The sequence below is a fragment of the Macaca thibetana genome, chromosome 4 (assembly GCF_024542745.1).
Source record: "Macaca thibetana thibetana isolate TM-01 chromosome 4, ASM2454274v1, whole genome shotgun sequence".
In the NCBI taxonomy this organism is placed as follows: Eukaryota; Metazoa; Chordata; class Mammalia; order Primates; family Cercopithecidae; genus Macaca; species Macaca thibetana.
In genome coordinates this window covers 126,334,180-126,353,290 of record NC_065581.1, presented here as the reverse complement: position 1 = coordinate 126,353,290, position 19,111 = coordinate 126,334,180, and the positions used below count along the sequence as shown (strand labels likewise).

General features: G+C 37.1%; 2 protein-coding genes across 10 annotated transcripts in view; one reads left to right on the top strand and one right to left on the bottom strand.

The window, feature by feature from the left end:
• Window positions 1-19,111, top strand: part of ABRACL (ABRA C-terminal like) — a 564,811-nt gene that overhangs the window by 427,034 nt on the left and 118,666 nt on the right. The window lies entirely within an intron of this gene.
• Window positions 1-19,111, bottom strand: part of REPS1 (RALBP1 associated Eps domain containing 1) — an 84,997-nt gene that overhangs the window by 4,232 nt on the left and 61,654 nt on the right. For 2 of the 6 annotated variants that reach the window (XM_050787350.1, XM_050787353.1), the window contains exons 10-17: window positions 16,705-16,785; window positions 11,013-11,100; window positions 10,185-10,286; window positions 7,658-7,730; window positions 5,975-6,093; window positions 4,826-4,890; window positions 2,880-3,065; window positions 981-1,076 (exon numbers count right to left, since the gene is read on the bottom strand). In XM_050787350.1, the coding sequence (XP_050643307.1) occupies window positions 981-1,076; window positions 2,880-3,065; window positions 4,826-4,890; window positions 5,975-6,093; window positions 7,658-7,730; window positions 10,185-10,286; window positions 11,013-11,100; window positions 16,705-16,785 (810 nt within the window). The remainder of the gene's footprint in view (window positions 1-980; window positions 1,077-2,879; window positions 3,066-4,825; window positions 4,891-5,974; window positions 6,094-7,657; window positions 7,731-10,184; window positions 10,287-11,012; window positions 11,101-16,704; window positions 16,786-19,111) is intronic. The other 4 variants (XM_050787351.1, XM_050787352.1, XM_050787354.1 and 1 more) reach the window with 4 other exon arrangements.

Below are 19,111 nucleotides of genomic sequence, written 5' to 3'. Positions count from 1 at the left end.
AAGCAGATTCTGGTACCATGCTTCCTGTACAGCCTGCAGAACCATGAGGCAAAATAAACCTCTTTTCTTTTTTTGAGACAGGGTCTCATTCTGTCACCCAGGGTGGAGTGCAGGGCACTATCTCAGTTCACTACAATCTCCACCTCCCAGGCTCAAGCAATCCCCCAACTTCAGCCTCCCGAGTAGCTGGGACTACAGGCGTGCACCACCACACCTGGCTAATTTTTGTGCTTTTTGTAGAGACAGGGTTTCGCTGCGTTGCCCAGGCTGGTCTCGAATTCCTAAGCTCAAGTGATCCATCTGCCTTGGACTCTCAAAGTGCTGGGATTACAGGTGTAAGCCACTATGTCCAACATAACCTCTTTTTTTTTTTGTACAAATTACCCAGTCTCACATATTCCTTTATAGCAATGCAGACGGACTAATACATATATAAAACAGATAAGGACTGACAGATGAACAGAAGGCATGGAGAGATATGTAGTAAAGCAAGTATAGTAAAATAATAATGTTATAAGGTAGTGAATTTACTGATGTACAATGAAAAACTGTTTCAATTTTTCTGTATGCTTAAACGTTTTCATAATAAAATGTTGGGGAAAAATTATTCCTAAAACAGTTAAAGAACAAGTTAAGAGCAAAAGGAATAACAATAACTTTAGAGAGTTGATAATTTTTCTTTATTATATTCAAGACTACAATAAAAGAAACTGAATTTCACCTATAAAGAAGTTCTACCTTATATAGTGGGAAGAATGTAATAACCACTTAAATTCTGAGAACCTGTGACACATATTTAACATAGATTACAGAATATCATCTCCATTAAATAGGCAGACTTTGTTCTGTGACAGACTGACTATACTACAGTTAAAGGTAGAGAAACGGGTTAGATGATTTCTGGTTGACCTTATTTCTAAAAATTATTTCACATAACTTATGATGTACAAAATTATTATTATAAAAGACATTTTGCATACCACATTGGTGGGAGCACTAGCAGCTGTCTTTTCTTCAGTTTTACTATCTGCTTTGGCAACTCGAAGAGAATTTGCAGGATCAGAAGCTTTTTCAGCCTAAAAAGGAGTATGTTTATCACTATTAATTATACATAACATGTAATTATGCATAAATATAGCATACGTAACAAATCAGAGTAAAATGTTAAATATTCAGACAAGAAAACTGAGATGATGTTAAGAAACTTGAAGGAACTTCATTAAATGAGATTTCTCTGCTACTGAAAGGCAGAGGGGAGAGCAGATAATAGATGTGTGAGGGAGAGGACGACGGGGTGAGGATGCAGGTAATAGATGTGTGAGGGAGAGGAGGACGGGGCGAGGATGCAGCTATGTAATAGATGTGTGAGGGAGAGGAGGATGGGGTGAGGATGCAGGTAATAGATGTATGAGGGAGAGGAGGACGGGGCAAGGACGCAGCTATGTAATAGGGTGAGGATGCAGGTAATAGATGTGTGAGGGAGAGGAGGACGGGGCGAGGACGCAGCTATGTAATAGGGTGAGGATGCAGGTAATAGATGTGTGAGGGAGAGGAGGACGGGGCGAGGACGCAGCTATGTAATAGGGTGAGGATGCAGCTATGTAATAGAGGTGTGAGGGAGAGGAGGACGGGTTGAGGATGCAGCTATGTAATAGATGTGTGAGGGAGAGGAGGACGGGGCGAGGATGCAGCTATGTAATAGATGTGTGAGGGAGAGGAGGACGGGGTGAGGATGCAGGTAACAGATGTGTGAGGGAGAGGAGGACGGGGCGAGGATGCAGCTGTGTAATAGATGTGTGAGGGAGAGGATGCAGCTATGCAATAGATGTGTGAGGGAGAGGAGGACAGGGTTAGAATGCAGGTAATAGATGTGTGAGGGAGAGGAGGACGAGGCGAGGATGCAGTAATAGATGCGTGAGGGAGAGGAGGACAGGGTTAGAATGCAGGTAATAGATGTGTGAGGGAGACGAGGATGGGGCGAGGATGCAGGTAATAGATGTGTGAGGGAGAGGAAGACGGGGTGAGGATGCAGCCACGGCACTGAACCTCTAAGTGCTTAGTCTGGGAAGTCCTTGGGGTTGGGAGAGGGAGGCATCCACTCAGGGGAGTGAGTACGGTACCCTGTGCACACCTCTACATGCCCACTCTGACCCTCCTAGATGCAGCCCAGTCCCCTAATGGGCACAGCAGAAAGTTATAGGTTTGAAAAGGGAGCGAGTAGGAAATTTTCCATGGCCATGATCTATATGAAAGAGACTGCAGAATTCCTCTGGTCTTTCCAACTCCACATTTATGGTCAGCAATTTAGGTCAGAGATTCCTAGAGAAGTTCTTGCCATTGGAACTACAACAGAATCTCCTAGAACACTGAATATTAAATTTTGATATCCTATAGTCTTTGCTTAGCTAAGGCAACTTAGTCTCATACAAATTGTAAATGCTTTAATTAGAAGTCTGGCTGAAATTTGGTTAAAGTTGTAGTTAGATCTAAAAGTTACATCTAGTGAAGGTCCCCTTGTGGAAAAGGTGTAATGAGTGGAGCTATGGTAACCATGGCCTTTTTATCACATGGAAATCTTCACCAAATCACGCAGTCAGATGCTTAGCATTAAGATGGAAACCCCCAAAGCAGTGTTTTAGCCACAGCCAGGTGGTGGTGTCTTTTCATGTGGTATCAATCCCCCATCCCCACCAGACTCTGATACTCAGTAAGCATTACACTGCAACCAGCAGATATTGGAGGCCAATAAAAAAGTTGAGAAGCACTGACCTAGGGAATATTTTACTCACTGATGTCACCTCTAATATCTGCTCTGTTGACCCAACATGGTACGGGAAGTGACTGCCTGCAGAAAATTAGCCAAGCCCTTGAAAACTGACCGGCAGGACTTCTGGATGTTTCTCGGCTTCATCATCTTGTTCTTCATTTACATTTGATGCAGCAAATACTTCAAATTGGCTGAAATCTGCAAAATTTGGTTGCTCTGGTATCTGCTGAGGTGAGGTACTAGTGTGAGTTATGAGGCCATCGGCATCCACTGGGCGATGCACAGCGGGACCAGGAGCCTGTGCAATGGTTCAAAACAGAGGAACACACATTTTATCAGCCTATCAGTGTCACAGAGTCATCTTCTTCTTCTTTGAAAATTTAGTATATAAAGATGCCCTGTTTTATTATCTGTAAGTTCAGAGAGGTGTAACATTTAGCTCTAAATAAATGATTAAACCGTAAGTGAAAAGCTAAGACACTAAAAAAAAATTAAGATAATAAACTTCCAATAAAAAGATTTTTTTTCAAAAACTATATTGCAAAGAAAGTACACTGAAGGAGAGGGTAGGGCTGGCCCTACCCCCATTCTCCATTTGCATGTATTTTTGTCTTAACTGGGCTAATACACAATAGTTTGTTCCTTAAATAAGTTATTTTTTTTGAATGTTTCACTATGTTTCTTAAAAAGGTTGCTCTTTTTAAAGCGTGAAAACCACTGCTCTAACTATTCTCCCAACATGTCAGGAACACTTCCCTTCAATCCATCTTCCACTCCTTTGCCAGACCAATGCTGCTCCATGTTCAGTCTAAAAATATGTTTACTGAATATCTACTTGTGAACAAAACAAATGAGGCCCGCTTATACCCTAATAAAGTTGCTTCTCTCTGGAGCAGAAGAGAATAAGTAAATAAGAAATTAAAATAGAGTGTGAGATGTTTTATGACAAAGGAAGTAAAGGATACTAAAGAAAGACATCTGAAGTCTCTTCCCTTTAAAAATTCTTCATCTCCTCTAAGAAAAACTCTGTCCTTCTTACTATGATATGGGAGATGCTCTGCCTCCTCCCTACCTCTCTAGCGTCATTTCCCATCACTCCGCACATCTACTCCTGCTGTGCTGAACGAACTTGTTTTCCCCTGAGGAATGTGCCAGGCTTAACACACACTTCCATGGCTTTGTGGATGTCATACCTTCGGTTTGGAATACCTTCTCTCCAATAAATTCCAATTTATCTTTTAAGTCCCTGCTAAGTCTCATTCCAACATTTTATGTATAATGTGATCCTTAACTTCAGCCACTAAGGCTGTCCCAAAGCATTTTATAAATGTCTACTACAGCACTCTAATTTCGATGTGGAAGGGATGCAGAGGTCATTATACTTCCTTAACTCATGTAGTAAACACATCCAGAGAGATGCAGTGAGGTTATTTTGGGGTATCTTGTTTTGTTTTGAGACAGGGTCTCACTCTGTCACCAGGGTGGAGTGCAGTGGTGCAATCACAGCTCACTGCAACCCTGACCTCTCAGGCTCAAGAGATCCTCCCACCTCAGCCTCCCAAGTAGTTGGGACTACAGGTGCACACCACCACACCCAGCTAATTTTTTTTTGTTTTTAGAGATGGGGGTCTCACTATGTTGCCCAGGCTGGTCTGGAACTCCTGGGCTTGAGAAATCCTACCGCCTTAGCCTCCCAAAGTGCTGCAATTACAAGTGTGAACCACTGCACCCAGCCCAGTCAAGTGATTTTGTGAGTCACTGCTACACCCAGGACAGTAATGGATCTCTCCTATCTCCCAATCCATTGTTGTTTCAACTAAACTCTTCTCTGTCAAGACATTATCATTTGTTTCACTTTTAAGGCTCTTTCAAAAAACAACCAGATCATTCTAGAAATGTGTATCTTTCAAAATGAGATTTAGCCTCACTGAATTAAATGCTCATTAAGGATGACCATCAGATCATTCCTGACCTTCCAAATAATTTGAGAACAGAATTAAATACCTAGCAAGAAAAGTGATCATGGGATGTTTAGTAATAAATACCTTGGAGAATTACCTGTGAGGGCTGTGGTCTTGGAGGCACTGCAGGAGGATGGGCAACAACTCCAGCCTGTTGTTGTCCTGCATGAATACGAAAGTCTTCTTTTTAGTAACTGTATAATCACTTTGTTAATAGAAGAAATAGGCTGAATGAATGTGACTACATGATAAAGATTTCTAAGAATGTTTGTTAAGCATTAGAAGGCAGGTACTAACTTGTTACACAGTCTGTATGTAACCTAAAGACCCAATCTGACAGCCTTTCATCAGATGTCGCTTTGCTTCTTAACTCTATTACATGAAGCCCTCCTGGCATACTCCTGCCTATTTCCATAATAGTAAACAACCTTGATTTTCTTCTCATATCTCTGACTGCTGTTTAAGTATCACATGAAAACTTCCAAATTTTCCCTTTCACTTAACACTTCACTTTTCCTCACCATTCTAAACTCATAGTGACTAAAACATCACTTCATCATCCTCTGCCCTAACTTTTCTATGTTAACCAAGGTAACAACAATAATGCCAGTTCTTCAAAAATTGAAAACCTGGGTAAATTATGACTTTTCATCTTCATCAGCCAAATTGAGATCTATCAGTCCCACCTAACTTGATATCACAACATTGTTCTTTTAAAACTTCCTGTGACATCTCTCAGGTTCCCATCTTCATCATTTGCACTCAAACACACTTTAAGTAGTTGTTAAGAAAAAAAAATTGCCTCTCATCTGCTATCTTTTTAACCCGAATTTTCCTTCAGATAATTTTTTTTTTTTTGAGACAGGGTCTCACTCTGTCACTCAGGCTGCAGTGCAGTGAAATAATCTTGGCTCACTGAAACCTCTGCTTCTCGGGTTCAAGGGATTCTCCCACCTCAGCCTCCCAAGTAGCTGGGACCACAGACATGCACCACCACCTCTGGCTAATTTTTGTGTTTTTAGTAGAGATGGGGTTTCACCATGTTGGTCAGGCTGGTCTCGAACTTGTGACCTCAAGTGATCTGCCTGCCTCTCAGAGTGCTGGGATTACAGGTGTGAACAACCACACCCGGCCAGATAAATATTTTTAAAAGACATGTTAATAGAAACAAAAATAAAATGTGTATGTGTGTTGGATTAACTTTAAAATTAAATGATAATGTATATTATGGTTCTCTAGCCCCTACCTGTGGTGACTGTAAAGGTCCGATTCATATCTAAAGACGATGATCTGGAATGAGAGGGCTGTGGCCTTGGAGGGGGAGGTGGTGGTGCAGTGTTATCAGGCGATGTTCCTGAATGAGATCTGCAAAATTCACCCCATCATAATTGGTCATACTACTGATATCAGAGCTTTTTTCTTTTTAAACATTGAAACTTGACTAAGCAGCAAAGGATCTTATTAGCATGACATTTTCTCAACACTCAAGTATGTAAGTGTTACAATAAATTAAGATAGCACTGTTTTCGATGTATCCTAAACAACTGATTATTTTATGTGGCTAACAATTTTTTTAAATAAAGTTATTAAGCAAAATTTCAATTTTTTTTTTTTTTTTTTTTTGAGATAGTCTCACTCTGTTGCACAGGCTGGAGTACAGTGACACCATCTTGGCTCACTGCAATCTCCACTTCCTGGGTTCAAGCGATTCTCCTGCTTCAGCTCCCGAGTAGCTGGAATTACAGGTGCATGCTACCACGCCCGGCTAATTTTTGTATTTAGTAGAGATGGGGTTTCACCATGTTGGCCAGGCTGGTCTCGAACTCCTGACTTCCGGTGATCCGCCCACCTCAGCCTCCCAAAGCGCTAGGATTACAGATGTGCCCAGCCTCAAAAATTTTGAAAAGAAATTTAGTTGTCAACATGACTTCATAATAGACTGCGCATACTTAGTGTAATGCTTTCCCATTCAATTAAAGGTAATAATAGTCTGAAAAAAAAAATTGTAAAAAGGAAAGTCTACTTTCAGATATGGTTAGCTTTCAACCTATTAAGGTCTGGATTTTGGTGAGCTGGAGTACCCTTTCATGTGTCCACACAGACCATCTCATTTTAGAGGTGACTATGCTCAAACTCAACTCACCCTAGAGATTCACTTCTTTGCTACCAAAGTCTTTCATATTCTGAAAAGAGTCTCCAAGGACTCTGGTAATCTGATCTTCACATATGAGAATAAACAGCAGAGTAAAATCCAAGATGACTGAGAATGCTAAGAAACACAGGAAGAACTACATGAAGAATCAGAAAGGAAGACAAGCAGCCTTCTGACTCTAAGCTGTTTGGAGATTCTGCATCCTCGCTACACCAGGCATGCAGCAAAATGATACTTACCATGTGCAAAAAGTGAGGAGAGAAAGATGCTTCTGTCCTGCACAATTTTTAGTGGATGGTAAAGCCCTTGCAGACAAATCTCTAGCCATCCTCCACCCTATCCCACACCTTTCTTGTTTGTGCCTGAAAGGTTATATGTAATGCAGAACTTCAGGGTGGGGAGGTGGCCCACCACTGGACTGTGCTTTTGGATGGTGTTTTAAAACACAGAATTCTTTTGGTACTTGCCATAAGGCTATACATATATTACTTAACAGACTCTCACTGGTTAGGTACAAAAAGGACTTACAAAACTTCTATCGCCAAGAAGTTATCACCTCTTTTTAAAGCTTCCACAAAATACCATTTAGAAAGCCAGGGTTCTTTTTGTTTTTCTATTCAAGTGGAAAGGATCAAAATTACTTGTCTTTTACATAAATCAAAAAGTAACCTATCAGCTTTCAGATAACAAAATCATGTGTGCTTGGTTCTAAATAGTTTTAAACATTAAAATGCAGCAAGATAGTTTAACATGCTTTTCATTGACAGAAATACTGACCTTTGACGAGTTACATTGCTCCCGATCTGTTCTGGGTCAGAAGTAAAAGAGTCTGAACTACTGTAACCATCTGCTGATAAATGGGATATGTCCTATTTAATAATAATCATTTCTTTACTTTTTGCTCTATCTACTCCAAACAAATATAAGTGATATGCTGTTTCAAGCCAGAGATAGTCAAAGATTGGCTAATAGGCTAACAGTTCATCCTGGTGTTATTAACTGTAAAAAATTAACTACAAATCAAATAAATCATGGCATATTTACACAGTAGACAAAGCAAGTTATAGTCTAGAAAAAATAATGAATACTTAATGATGCAGAAATATTCAAAATAAGTCACAAAACAGTACATATACAATGTGGCCCTCCAAATCTGTGGTTCTGTATCTGTAGGTTCCACAGGTGAGGATTCAACCAACCGCAAACAGAAAATATTAGAAAATAAAGTAACAATACAACAATAAAAATAACACAAATAAAAAACCATACAGCATGACCACTGTTTTTTTTAATATAGTTTGCATGCGTGTGTGCGCGCATATATATATATATATATATATATTTTTTTTTTTGGTAGAAATAAGGTCTCGCTATATTGTCCAGTCTGGTCTCTAACTCCTGGGTTTAAGCAATCCTCCTACCTTGATTTCCCAAAGCGCTGGGATTACAGGTGTGAGCCACTGTGCCTGGCCCAATAAAACAACTATTTACATTGTATTAAGTATTATAAGTAATTTAGAGATGATTTAAAGTACACAGGAGGATGTGCATAGGTTACATGCAAATACTACACCATTCCACATATCAGAGAGCTGAAAATTCACAGATTTTAGTACCCATGGGGGTCCTAGAACCAATTCCCTAAACATATTGAGGGATGACTGTATTATAATTTCACATTAGATACAAACATACCTTACATATGTGCAGAATGAGAACTAAAGTTGACAATGAATCTGTTAATCATGGACATTGGTGGACTAGTGAGAATATGAGTAATTATTTCATTTTTATCTATTACATTTCTATAATAAATATGTTACTTCTGTAATGGACAAAAAGGTCACTTTTAAAGAACAAATTAGAAACTTTTAAATAAAGTAATTTTAAAATTGTTAATTTGACATGGGAATAAAATGTGCTTACAGAAGAGAATCCCAGAAATAGACTAAGAGTTGTGACAGACAAAAGAAATTTTAAGATAGGAACTCTAGAGACAATCTGAAGGAATATTACTATATACGTTCAAGAGTCATAAGCTGAAGGCACTGGTTATTTTAGTTGTATTTCAAAATATATCTCCTTCCTTTTTCTTGTAAATCACAGAATCATCTAGTTGGTACAAGAATGACATTAAAATGAACATATTTCCATCTGGATATTTTAACAGGCACCTCAAGTTTAACACATATGAAACTGAACTTGATTCTTTCCCTACAAACCTACTGCTATCAGTTTTCTTCATTTCCCTGTTGTCCAGGCCAAAAACCCTGGAACCACCCTTGACTCCTCTCTCTTACATCCTATACCACACAGGTAAAAGCAACTCTTGAGGTCTTTTCCTCCACAATGTACACAACAGCCAGAGTCCAGCCACTTCTTATCACTTCCACTGCTTGCACCCTAGACACCAAGCTGTCACCATCTTCTCTTGCCTGATTATCCCTGTCTCCCAAATTGTGTTCTGTTTTGTCTCACCTTCTTCTGGCCTATTATCATTAGGACAGCCAGAGTGACCCAGTTAAAAAGGAGGCTCAGATCACATCACTCCTCCATTCAAACCTTCGATTGGCTTTTCATCTCACTAAGTCAAAGAAAATCTGACACTGCCTCCTGTTACTGTCCTACCACTGCTACCTTTCCCTGTCAAATTTCCTAACTAATTCTATTCCAGGTATTTGCTTGCTATTCTGGTAGAAGCAGGTCCTGCCTTAGGGCTCTACATTTGCTGTCTGTTGGGCCTTAATTTTCCTTCTGGGTTTGTACAGCTTAATTCATCTCCTTCAAGTTTTCACTCAAATTACATTTTTTTGGTAAGGTCTTCCTTGACCATCCTATTTAAAATGGCACCTCTCCACCCTCTCCCAGCTTTATTTTTATCCACAGTATTAGTTACTTTCTAATATAAGAGTTACTTTTTATTCCCTCTTTATCTCCTTTACAGAATGTAAACTCTATAGCAGCAAAGACTTTTTTTACTGTTCAATCCCCAGTGCCTAGAACAGATCCTGGTATACTGTATCCAATTAACACTGGCTGAATAAACGTATATATGCAATTTCTTGTGTGATAGAAAAGGAAGGAACTACTGGGAAAGAGCCATAAGACCAAACCTGGCTACACAGAGAGGGATGGCAAACAGGAGGCCTGCATTGAAGCAGGAGTCAATGGGCAACCATTTATTCACAGACAGGGCAAAGTGTTATCTAGTGAAGACAGTGTTAAATGGGTACACATCTGAAATAGTCAGACTCTAAATCCAGACTTAGTAAACTTCAAATGGAAGATGTAATACTTCACTTACCTACAGTATTACCAGAAGCAAATTTCACTGATGAATTTATCTTATTTTCTTCTGAAAGGTCAGATGGTTTCACAAGTAATGGGCTAGTGGGATTTGTATGATCTATGAATTAATAGGTAAAAATACAAGATATAGGTATTTGAACTGATAAACTCATAAAGCCCAGAGTGTAAGACATTTAAATATCCAAACAAGTGGCAGGTAAAAACATAAAATGTAAGACAAAATAATATTTTTAATAAAAACAAATGTAAAACTATTTATTTAGAATTTTATTTTCTGTCATAATAGAAGATAGTTTATAATGAAAAAGTTTATTTGCATGTTCACAATTTTATTCCTGTAGAAAACTTAAACAAAACACTACATATATAAGCTGTAAAGTAAGTTAATTTATAATGCTGATTTATACAAAAAAAAAAAAATCTACCTTTGAGAAACCCTGAAACATTTAGTCCAAAATGAGGCATTCCAAGAGTTCAAGTAAAATATATAATTTCCAAGCCAAAATTTATTTTAACATATATCTCTTCAGTTAAAGTTTTAACATATTTTAAATGTAAATTTACAAGGGTGACCATAAAAACCCACAGGGTATTAGAAATGTCACATTTTCGTATGTCCTTATTTTAAAACTCTACAATTTAAAATAAATTCCTTTTAAAAACTGCAACATAAATAAATATGCACGAACATATACATAATTATAGAAAGTACTAGCTTAAAAAATAAGCAACGATGAAAGAAAATTGAACCTTGACAGAATAATTACTTATGTATTTTAGTTTGATGCAAAACTAAAATACAAACCAGCAACGGCTTCCTTACCACTGCCAGTTCTTTTAAGTTCCATTTCCTGCATGTGGATTTTGCTTGGAGTCATACGAATGGGAACTGGATGAACAATAGCAGTATCCTAGAGACAAATGGGAGGAAATACAGAATTTGTATTAAAATGTCAAGCTAATGCCATGCAACAACCAAAACTAATAAAACTGTAAAAACCAGTGGACAGGCTTTCCCATTTACACTCAGGCAGGCATGAAAATAAGCTTTTTAAGTTAAAAGCTCTAGAATTCTATTTAAAAATCAAGCTCACTATATATGCCTAATATCTGCTAATTAAAAAAAAAAAACTTTTTAAGTGGAGTGATTAAAGATTTACGTGAAGGCTGGGCACAGAGGCTCACACCTGTAATGCCAGCACTTTGGGAGGCCAAGGCAGGAGAATCACCTGAGCCCAGAGAACAGCCTAAGCAACATAGTGAAACACTGTCTCTTCAAAAAATATAAAAATTATCTGGGCATGGCCCACGACTTATACTCCCAGCTACTCAGGATGCTTAGGGTAGGAGGTTCCTTTTTTTTTTTTTTTTTTTTTTGAGATGGAGTCTTGCTCTGTCACCCAAGCTGGAGTGCAGTGGCGCAATCTTGGCTCACTGCAAGTTTCCGCCTCCCAGGTCCAAGCGATTCTCCTGCCTCAGCCTCCCAAGTAGCTGGGATTATAGGCATCTGCCACCACGCCCAGCTAATTTTTTTTTTTTTTGTAGAATCGGGGTTTCACCATGCTGGCCAGGCTGGTCTCGAACTCCTGACCTCGTGATCTGCCTGCCTCGGCCTACAAAAGTGCTGGGATCACAGGCTTGAGCCACTGTGCCCGGCCAGGTGGGAGAATCCTTGAGCCTGGGAAGTGGAACCTGCAGTGAGCTGTGATCATGCCATCTCACTCCACCCTAGGTGAGAGCTAGACCCCATCTCGAAAAGTGTGTGTGTGTGTGTGTGTGTGTGTGTAAGATTTACATTTAAAACATGCTCTTATAAAAACACAGTTCAAGACAATATTAAAAAGTGAGGAATGATCTGACAAAATTATGCAAATGTGAGTCTTGAGGTTGAAATAAACTATTTCATGAGAATCCAAGAACTAGATAACAGACTGAAAACTCATTTTCAGTAAACTGCTCAAAATAATTTGATACTTTTTTAAACCTATGAAACAAAGTTACTAAAATGCCTATGACATTGCAATAGTAGGCACAATACATACTTCCTACAGATTAATTCAAAGTGTTTAAATTTGATTGTCTCAAAATTTAACACAAAACTGCCACAAAGGAATCCTTTTTTTTAAAGAGAAACAAGACTCCCATTCTAACAAGGTAATACTTTTCTTAAACCTTTTTCATAACTGTAATACAGCTGATTATTTCTAAACTAGACTAGATTAGAGTCTAGTCCAGTTAGAGGACTAAAGGAATTGATAGTAAAGACTTCTGATTAGAATGAAAGCACAAAAGAAAGGGTGAGAGAATGAAGACAATGGTAGCCTCTCAGAAAAAGGAAAAGAGAGGTGTACCTGGGACACAGGTAGGGCTCATCTTGGGGACTGAGACTCCCAGGGCAGAAACCAGAACCAGATCAAGCACCCAGCTTAACAGCAATAGACCAGCTGAGAAATATCACCAAGGGGGCTGAGCTCCTCCTATGAGGGGTCAGTTCACACTCTGTATGTGCGGCTGCTGAAGACTGAATTTGAGATCCTAAATTTTTAATATCTAGTAATGAATTAAGTTTATAATTTAGTGTGGAGGATAATGGCCTTTCAGTTTAAGTTGGAAACTGTTTTAGTGAGACAGTACTGTGCTAACACCAAGCCCCTGCTAGAGAAGGCAAAGCTCTAGCACACCCTCTCTTATCTGACATATCTCCTTGGCTTATGCTCATCTCTGAATTCCAACAACTGGTAACAAATTCTTTACACATCTATTACACTACCAAATTCATTCAAAGTAATTTCTTGCCCCTACACCAGGGAGAATCTCGACAGGGTTCATGTACTTAACCAATCAACCTAACACTTGCCCTACAACTAAAAAATTATAGTTACAAATAATATTAACATTATAGATGGATGAAAGTTTAGATTTGTCACATAATGAGTCATTCTCAGGAAAGTATTTATAAAAACACCTTTAAGATATTAAGTTATATTTTGGTTATAAAAACATGGCTTTAGGAGCAACTCTACTATTTTCTTAATTTACATTTAATACCAGAAATAACTGTTATGAAAATCAGAATATACCTTTATAAGGCATGATTAAAGGAGAAAAAAATGATAGTTCATGAGAAAATAAGTTCTTATTCCAAACAGAAAGCAAATTAGGAATTTAAAAAAAGAAAAACTTCTTAGATGCTTTAATTCATAACATTCATCTAAATCTATATTCAATGTATGTGTATGTGTATATAAAATCAGATATATAAAGCTTGGAACAGCTGGGAATGTTAACTAGCATTTTCATATATTTGCAGTGCAATCAATCACAGCAAAGACTAATTAATGCATTACACTTCTCATCCACCTACAATTTTCCTAGTGTTTTCATTCATGTATATCCTAGCAGAAGCAGATTCTACCAAAGGCTATTAACTGACAAGCAGTTCAAGAAAAGAGATCAAGTTTCTGGAACCAAGACCATCAGAATCTCAATTTCACCAGAACTATGAAAGCTTAATAACTAACCATCTGGTTTGCAAATGGGGTCACTGCACTGTGTAGTGGTTGTCTCTAAATGCTACGGACCAGTTTGGAACTTTGTACAGACTTTTACTGAGCAAATGGCAAATTATTATAATTTAGTTTCTTTTTAATAGTCCGTTAAATATTTCCAATACTGTAAGAAATGTTAAATTCACATTAGAAGTGTAAGGTTTTGGCCGGCGCGGTGGCTCACGCCTGTAATCCCCACTTTGGGAGGCCGAGGCGGGGCGGATCAGGTGCGGGTGCCTGTAGTCCCAGCTACTCGGGAGGCTGAGGCAGGAGAATGGCGTGAACCCGGGAGGCGGAGCTTGCAGTGAGCCGAGATCGCGCCACTGCACTCCAGCCTGGGCGACAGAGCCAGACTCCGTCTCAAAAAAAAAAAAAAAAAAAAAAAAAAAAAAAAAAAAAAAAAAAAAAAAAAAAAAAAAAAAAAAAAGAAGTGTAAGGTTTTTTTCCCCCTAGGTGATTCCCTTCTAATCTGAATGTGCCTTATTTACTTACTTATAATCCTTATTTATAAAAGCCTTGCAAAGGATCATGTGGGATTGTGGCTACAGACTGTAGTGGGTCTGTGGATGGGTAATACTTCAGGTAAGTATTAAATGAAGGTTAACAAACTTAGACACTGTAGGACACAACAGAAGGCAGGCTACTCCTTTAATAGAAAATTTAAAGTAAGAATACTGGTTGGGAAACAAAGATCAGATTTAAGTTTGCCACCATAAAATAAATAAGATACTTCTAGGTATTAGATTATAAATATAAGTATTTAAGAATGACAATTTTTTAAAATCAAATTCAGAGGTCTAAATTCAAGTTTAAAATGCAAATTAATCACTCTATTTTCTGAGAGCCTCCTGACACACTAGAGATAACAAAGGAAAGTACTGAGTCACATAATTTTAGACACTAGAGTTGCAAATTTGAGTATTATTTCCAAGAAGTGTGAAGAACATCACTGCTATTCAACCAACTATTTCTCTACATTTCCTGTCAGTCATAGGTCAATTTATTTTGTTTCTGAGTTCTAGATTTTTATACATAATGTTCTTGCCTGGCCTGACAAAGAATCATAATACTATGTGTGATTACTGTCACTGTTTTTTAAGGGTTAGAGAATATAATAGTTTCTTTATTGCTATATCAAACCTTCCTTCCCATATAGAGTACTTCCATTAAGTACTTTCATATTAGCTTAACTGTACAATAATGAGACAGGAATAATATAGAGAAGCAAAACTTAAAGCTTAAAGGTAAAACTTTAAACTTAAAAAGAAAACATAAAGGTAAAACTTTTAATTTACAGAACTTGTCAATTCCTAAGAGATCTTAATTATAGCTGCCAATAAGCAGCAAAGTTTTCAAGCATTGCCTTGTATTTCTCCTTCATTTTTCAGAGACTAAAACAAAAAATAAATGCCTTAAATGTAGCAAGAAATGAGAAGCAAAAGGCAGAGATAATCTACATATCAGCTGGTCCTTGAATACTTAATAGACTATAAAATAAACATTTAAAAAACATACATTATGTTTGAATTCAATAAATACAACAGCAGCCTCTAGATTTCATATAAATTCTTTAAAATGATAAAACACATCAGGCCAGGCGTGGTGGCTCAAGCCTGTAATCCCAGCACTTTAGGAGGCCGAGGTGGGTGGATCATTGGAGGTCAGGAGTTCAAGATTACCCTGGCCAACATGGTGAAACCCCGCCTTTACTAAAATATATATATACACACACACATACACACACACACAAAATTAGCCGGGTGTGGTGGTGGACACCTGTAGTCCCAGTTACTCGGGAGGCCAAGGTAGGAGAATCAGTTGAACCCAGGAGGCAGAGGTTGCAGTGAGCTGAGATCGCACCACTGCACTCCAGCCTGGGCGACAGAGCGAGACTCCATCTCAAAAAAACAAAAAACAAACCACATCAAAGACCCATTAACTGCTAAAGGTATACTTTATCTTTAAATGCCACTTCTTCAAAATCTCTTTAGATGACAAGACCATTTTTACATTTAATTAATAAATGCTGGCTGTCTTTGATCAGATCATCTAAAAAGAATGTCTTATGTCATTTTCCCCATATCTTTCTACTCAGCTCATTTTTAAAATCTTGCCTTTACACACTTCTTCACTTCCTGCTTACTCCCTCTTTTCTTTTTGGAAAGTGCTTATTAGCACGTCCTTGTCTTTAAATATATATATATGTGTGTGTGTGTGTGTGTGTATATATATATATATATAAATAAAGAGAGAAAAAGAAAAAGCAGAGAAGTGAACAGGGAGAAGAACAATTAACAGCTAAGGTTTTCAAAAAACCCAAGGGATAGGTGAAGCATATATTAAATTAACTCTGTGGGGATAGAACTTATTTTTTAAATCAGGATGTGAACTTTGTAGCATTTTCAAAGCAACACAGTAAGCCACAAGAAGACAAGACAGAGGCTCCTTTGCATAAGGGGAGTATTTGTCCAACATCTTGTATTGCTGAACTTGATTCTCTCTAACAGGACTCAACATACTAATTAAATAAAAGCCATGTCATTTGGCATGTCAAAATAAAAGATGACATTGCATAAATAGTTACATATGTAGTACATATTACATGATGTGTAAGCATACAAATAGTATTTACATAAAGTGTCACTACACTGAAATAAACAGTATGTATATAAAATATACACTTAATTAGCAAATGATAAGGGTAACCAAATAGATTGTCACAAAAAATGCTTCTCTAGACACATGTACCAGATTTTAAAAACGTAGTTTTCTCTCAACAAAATAACTAGAAAAAAGGAATGGCAAAAAATGTCTTTCCCACCATTAAGCACACAAAAACTGAAAAGCCTGCCACCACTTCCTTCTAAGCACTCCACTGAATCATGCATATCAGCTAAAAACGATAATGAATGGAAATTTGGGTTAATAAAATTAATCTCAAACAAGCAAGCTAAGTGATTGACTTACAGGATCAGCTGGTGCAATGTTAGAATCAAATTGGGTCAGAGTTTGTGAGCTTGAAGAGCGTTCACTAAATGTCTCCCACTGCTGAATAGACAGAGGAGAGACAAGTCAGCATGATGAGAAAGATGGAGTAAAAGATCACTGGAGAAGATTTAGCAAAGTAATTCAGAGGTTGCACTGCAAGTTGTGTTTCATAGGTTTAACAAAATTCAGTAATTTCTATTTTTCCATCAACATTTTATATTTATTCTGGGTCATCTTGTAAGGTAAGGAGCTTCACAATCAAAAGTATAGTAATGATTTATTGCAATCTCTATGGAAGAGATTTAAAGCCTTACAGAATTAAAATAAAACACAATACAGGAACAAAGTCTAAGTGATATAAATGTCCACCAAGTAAAAATACTAAAGAGGCATGTCTTGACTAAAGAAAAAATAACATCAAATCCCTCTTTGAACATTCAAATGTTAATGTACTGATTTTGTGATCCTAAAGAATCAAAGTTTTGTTCAAAACAGAGCAAGTCAGTGCGACTTGCCAGTGCGACCCCTGAAAGATGATTCTATTATGTACGTGCACATATTTTACACAAATGTATAGATATTTAATAAAATATAATTGAGATAAAATGCAAAGAATTCTGGAATTAATATATGTAGAGCTTATGTCAATCTGTAGCAAGTCAACCCCTGCAATCAGCACTACAAACAGGGCCATGCCAGATCACAAGACAGAACTGCCAATCAGGCACCCCCACTTCCCCACTCCCTACCCCATGCTAGAAAAATCAGAATGCGGCCACAATGAGAGCAAATCAAGCATCTGAGCATGAGTTATATACAGAAGATGTACTTTGATATGAAATACTACTCTTCTAAAAGAGGTACACAAAAAAAAATCATACCTCTTAAAACAGGTGGAGTGATAAGTCAATATTAATTATAGTAAATTCCATTTGTTTTGGAGATCTTAGTAATAAAATGGTATAGAATTTTTACATCAAAATTGTATTAAAATTATCATTTAAATCTGATTCTTAAGAATTATCAGTTATCCTCTAAAGAGGAAAAACATCTACACACACACAATGTATACACACAAATATTTACACAAAAGACAAAACTACCCCATAAACCAAAATCCTCTTTGGGAAAGTATACATTTTTATGCTTCAAAGTTCAACTTACTATTTACAATAGTGACATTTAAGTTGAGAAGATATGTAAAAATTAAGTATCAGCAAATGAGCACACTGGTGAAAATTACCTACAAAAATGGCTAATACAATAATTCCACTTTTCCTACAGATTAGTTTTCATATGAAAATTAAGATATTCTGAGAAATACTGATCCATTCAAAGTATTTCATGAATTAAAAATCCCACAATAATTGCTTTTATCATGCGGCATCATTTCAGGAAAGTTACTTATCAATATCTGTTAATATAATTAGTTTTTTCCTCAATAATTATTGTTACAGGGACAGAGAAGGAAGTTTTAAAATCCTAATTATCTAACTGTGGAGAAAAGTTTACAGAAGATTTTTGCCAAAAAGAAGGTATTTACTTGTGTATCTCATTTGGGTGGCATGAAGTTTAACTTAGTTTCACAAGACTGCATGTAAGCTACCTGGAGGACAAAGGGACACTTTTATCATCTTCATACTTAATTTTTAAGGGCTCACAGCTGTGGAACCAGGCTACTGGAATCCCAGTTATGCTGTGCAAACTTGGACAAGTTACATAACTTCTCTGTGCTTCAGTTTCTCCATCTGTAACATAATATCTACCTCATAAGATTGTTCAGAGAACTAAAGGAGTTAATATACATAAAGAGTTTGTTTTGTACTGTTTTTAAAACAGAACTGACACATCAAAACTGCTCCATAAAGGTTACAGATTATTAGTGTCATCTCCTATACTGTCTCATCCATAACCACAGATGCTAAATAAATCTATGTTGAAAGATTACTAGTGCTTTGTGGAAGACAATTAAAATGTAATCTAAATTCCATATCCTAACTAGATATTTTTAGAAATATCATTAAATGTCTCAAAATCAATGTTTTATTAACATTTTGATTTTTCACATATAGAAAAAAATTATGACCTCATTACCAAATACTATAAATAAAACTTCATGGGAATATTTCAGTAGGAAAAAATGCAACTTCTACTATCTGAATTTAGAAGGGACTTCTATCTTTAGTCTCTAATGATCACATATGATTTTATTTAGAATGAACATGGGCTTTAGATTTGAGATGCTTTAGAAAGAATTGTTTTTATTTACAAACTGATATCAATGGAATAAAAATATTCTTTTAATATATTGGTTTTTAAAAAATGACACAAAATGAATAGACACAGCAAAAACAGTAGTGTCTTAACAACAATTACCTTACTTTCC